Source organism: Sipha flava, unplaced genomic scaffold (genome assembly GCF_003268045.1).
Source record: "Sipha flava isolate LNK unplaced genomic scaffold, YSA_version1 44_pilon_pilon, whole genome shotgun sequence".
Taxonomy (NCBI): domain Eukaryota; kingdom Metazoa; phylum Arthropoda; class Insecta; order Hemiptera; family Aphididae; genus Sipha; species Sipha flava.
In genome coordinates, this window is record NW_020273203.1 from 616,270 (window position 1) to 620,767 (window position 4,498).

Below are 4,498 nucleotides of genomic sequence, written 5' to 3' on the forward strand. Positions count from 1 at the left end.
TTGGAAAATAAGAAAAGGATTCAAGAAGATTTTAAATCTAAATTAGGACTACTGGTTGATATTCCTAAATGTGGTTATGGAACTTCAAATGACGGAAACACAGCGAGGCGATTTTTCGAAAATACAGAAATGTCGTCATCTATTACTGGAGTAGATATTGAAATAATTAATCGTTTTAAAATAGTATTATTAACAATATCTAGTGGATACAAAATAGATTTGAAAAAGTTTAATAATTACTGTATATTAACTGCACAAAAATTTGTCGACAAGTATCCTTGGTATAACATGCCAACATCTGTTCACAAAATATTAATTCATGGAACTCAAATAATTGAGGCACTGTCAATATTACCAATTGGTCAATTTTCTGAAGAGTCACAAGAAGCTAGAAATAAGGATATAAAAAAATATAGAGAAGGATTTTCAAGAAAATGTTCTAGAATTAAAAATTTAGAGGATGTTTTTAATAGACTTTTAATAAGTTCTGATCCATTTATTTCCAGTCTAAGGCAACTGCCTCAAAAAAATATTAAACATATTCACCCAGAAGTATTGGAAATGATTTTGCCTCCAGACATCAACATAAAAACAATAGAAACAGAGTCAGATATTAGTAGCGAAAATGAAGTTTCCACGTCGTCGAATGAATAAATTCAACAGAAACGTGACTTATAATTTAATTTTGATAAATAAATTTTATTTATATCTGTAAAATAATATTATTCTACTAAAATAACATGATATAAATAATTAAATGAAGTTAAGTAAATTGATTTTTAATTAGTATTTATATTTTGGCCAGGTTTTTATGAAAATATCCCACTGTGCGACGTGGTGTTATAACGACGCGGTTTCGTGGTGACTACCGGCAACCGTAGCACATGTGTTTGTTTACTGGCCAGCTCCGATAAGCGACATTACGATTCTCCTAAACAGGATCGGACGGTCGAACAGTTGGACCGAAGAACAAATAATGTCCATACGGTTTCTGTGCCCGTTTGGATTCGACAGAAACTCGTTGCATTAATAAAATTAATTATTAGTAAAATTACGAATTTTTGATTAACGATGCCCGTTTTTTTTTTTTTCAAGAAAAAAGTTTATTTTATAATATGCTATTGTTTTTTAGTAGTCGGTGTGATTGACCACACATTTTTGGTTTTTGATCATACACGCATAGAATGGAATTCAGATCATGCAAAAATAGAATATAAATCACATTAAACTAGTTACGTAAATATATAGAGTGACGTGCCTACAGCAGACAATTCGATGAGCATATTTTGTTATTGATAAAAATGGTTTAAATATTAAGAAATTATATATTTTAGTATTTAGATAAAATTGGCTTCACATAATAATCTAATTAATTAAATGATAATTCAATTATTGTGATATATTATTTTAGTTATTTAGAACGGTAATTTCCCACGGGCCTTTACGTGGAGTATACATGTTAATAACTAGATAGAAATGATTCTTTGGTGGGGAAAAGCGGATTTCTAGGGAAACGGAGCTTTTATAAAAACCGACTGAATTCGTAGGTGAATAATTTAACAGTAGATCGTTGATTAAATTCATCAAAACTTTAATTAAATTATTGAACCGATGCGTCATATTAATATTTATGTGAATACGATTTACAATAAAAATACAATATTAGTAGAAACAGAAATATCGAACCATATTATTTAGCGACCCAATATTAATATCGAATTATAAACAAACAAAATATTAATGTTGAAAACAGTGGCGATATGTTTTTTCGTTTGGAGTTATTGATCTGTATGCACGTGCCGTTTAAATTTCCTGTACAACATAAGAAACAGAGATTAGGAAACGTATAATTTACCATATCGATTTAAGATGTTAGTGTTGTGGATAAGCCTATAGAGAAACTATAAGTTTTCCGATGCCCTTGTTCGTACTCATTCATAAGTTATCTCCTCCCTAACGTTTTAAACTATATTTGTAATTCGTTAACAATATCGTGATAAATAATTGGAAAATTTTTGCTGTCGGACTGAACATGACGATTCGACGATAGAGTTTACGTTATTACATTATTAATGAGGTGGTTAAAAGTATTAATGTGAAAACAATGATTACAAGTTAAATCTACGAAATAAAGCTGTGAACAGTGGTCAATCCAGTTTCCGATGAGATAAAACAGTCCCATCCATCGCTGAGACGATGTGCACCGGCGTTTCTCAAACGTTTTTCGTAATATTGGCCGATTCAGGTTAACGTTAAACCGTTATGGGCCTTAAAAACGTTGAATTTTTATTTCAAACCATCGAAATCAACTCGCGCAGGCGCGAATAAGCACGATGTAAACAAATAAGCGCAGATCAAATTTCGAATAATCATTCTTTCTACCGACCGGTCGATTTCGACGATCGATAAACCATGATTACGATTCGTTTAGTAAACGAAAAAAAATACGTACGATTATTTCCATCGAAGCGTGGTCGTCGCCGTGGCTCGGTGCCGCCGGAGAACCGCGGTACCGCGCCATCCACCGTTGGAAGTCCGCGTGCACGTTCTCGGCCACCGGTTCGGCGACCGTTCTCGTCCAGCCGAGCGCGCGGAAACAGTTGCGCAACAGCGGCGCGGGCAAGTTTTGCCACACATCCGAGATCAGGTGCGCAAAGTCCAGCACAGTCAAGTGGCCGTCCGGCGGCAGCGAGCGCCTAGCGTGAAACTCGTACGCGGCCGCGTTGCACACGACGTGCGCCCCGAGCGGATGCACCGTCGCGCCGTCCGCTGGGAACCGCGCCACCTCAACGTTGCGTAACCGGACGCCCGGCGGCAGCGACAGCCGCCTGTCCAGCACCACCAGCACGCGGCGCGGCGGCCGCACCGCCCGGTCCAGCCGTTCGACGAACGAGCCCAGTCCACCGGTCGTCCACCGGCCGCCGGCCGCGGCCGCGTCCAGCAGCGGTTTCACGTCGCGCGAGTACCGCGGGTCGTCCCGGTCGTCGTTGTCCACCACCAGCGGCCGCAGCCTGTCCGTGCCGGTCACGTTGCACGCGAGCACCACGCCGATCCGGCGCGCCAGCCACTCGCCGCCCGGCCCCGACGACAGGTAGAAGAAGCCCGCGTCCACCAGGCTGTACACGTCGTCCGCGCGATAACGGCTCGTCGTCCGATGGGCGCCCGCACCGAACAGGTTGTACTTGAACTTCCAGTGCAGCGCCCACGAGCTGTTCGCGGTGAAGTTGGCCACGCCGATCCGCGCGGCCAACTCGCCGGCCTCGGCCAACACCGCGGCCTCGTCCACGGGCCGCCGGCGACTCCGCGCGTCCCGGAACCACCGCAACAGGCCCGTCTCCAACGCCATGAACCTTCGGTTCCGTTCGGCCGCCCGGCGCGACCCACTCCCCTCCTCCTCCTCCGTCGTCTCCCGGTGCTCCTCGATCGTCCGCCGTCCGCGTAGCAGCTTCTTCAACGTGTCGCGCGTCACGTTCAACATGGCCGCGGCCCGTGGCTGCGAGATGTACTGCAACCGGCCGCCGTCGTAGCACACCAACAGCTCCTTGCGGTCGCGCATCGACAGCTCGCTCAGAGTTCTCGTCATCCCTCTGTCCCTTCTCGACCGTACTGGACGTGGTCGACGTTCCGCAAATACTGTGCCCCAGGGACGTTTCACGCCGTTCGCAAAACCCTGTCCAATCGTCCCGGTAGTTTTTCACTATAGCGAACACAACACGCGGTCCACTCGCTTCCGACACGTATGCGGGCGCTTAAGGCAAATGCTTTCCGGCTTTACGCCGTTAATGGCCTGCGCCGCGAAATCAATATCAAATCGATTTTTAATCGTCCCCGTCGCACCGGGAAACGGCTCTTGGACACTTAACGACCGGCGAGAGGAGCCCCTATCGACGATTTTTTTCTTTTTTTCATAACCATGTGGCGTCGTTTGGAAATCGTTCGGTTCGTACATTCAAAAACGTAGAAAAAGACGATTAAACCGCTCCGAATTCGAGTAGGAGTAAAAATGTACTTATCAATTGGAAAGCCGAACTATATTTATAATAATAACACTATTAGTACAAGTGCATTTCACATTCGATTTAAATATGCAAAATGTACAAGTGCTCTAATAATAAGTAAATATATATATATAAAATTACGTTATATATATATATATATATATATATATATATCTTTGTTGGGTTTGTGACGACCAGAGTTAGGTTAACCTATTTTACCATCATTATAATATAATCTATTATTGTTATATTATTCAAGTGCTCGTGTGATAGCGTTTCTTGACCCGTGGGTTCAAGTCCACCGATAAAATTCCACACCTGCTGATGTGACGAATGCTCACACGCTCCCCTCTGTGATTTTCACGGTCTGGGCACACTCACCACCGTCGTACGACAATATCAGCCAATTAATTTAAATAATTACATAATGTTCTCGCTACCACTTCTCTGTCACTCGTCGAATTTGCTGCTGACCAAGCCGGTGGGCGACGACACTTCTT

The 4,498-nt window shown here is 43.0% G+C and overlaps 1 protein-coding gene across 1 annotated transcript; it reads right to left on the reverse strand.

The window, feature by feature from the left end:
* Positions 1 to 1,490: 1,490 nt before the first annotated feature.
* LOC112689546 lies at positions 1,491 to 4,117 on the reverse strand. Its single transcript, XM_025563315.1, has 2 exons — positions 2,453 to 4,117; positions 1,491 to 1,812 (listed from the first exon to the last, which is right to left on the reverse strand). The coding sequence occupies exons 1-2, from the start codon at positions 3,581 to 3,583 to the stop codon at positions 1,804 to 1,806; spliced, it is 1,140 nt and encodes a 379-aa protein (XP_025419100.1). The 5' UTR covers positions 3,584 to 4,117; the 3' UTR covers positions 1,491 to 1,803.
* Positions 4,118 to 4,498: the final 381 nt, after the last annotated feature.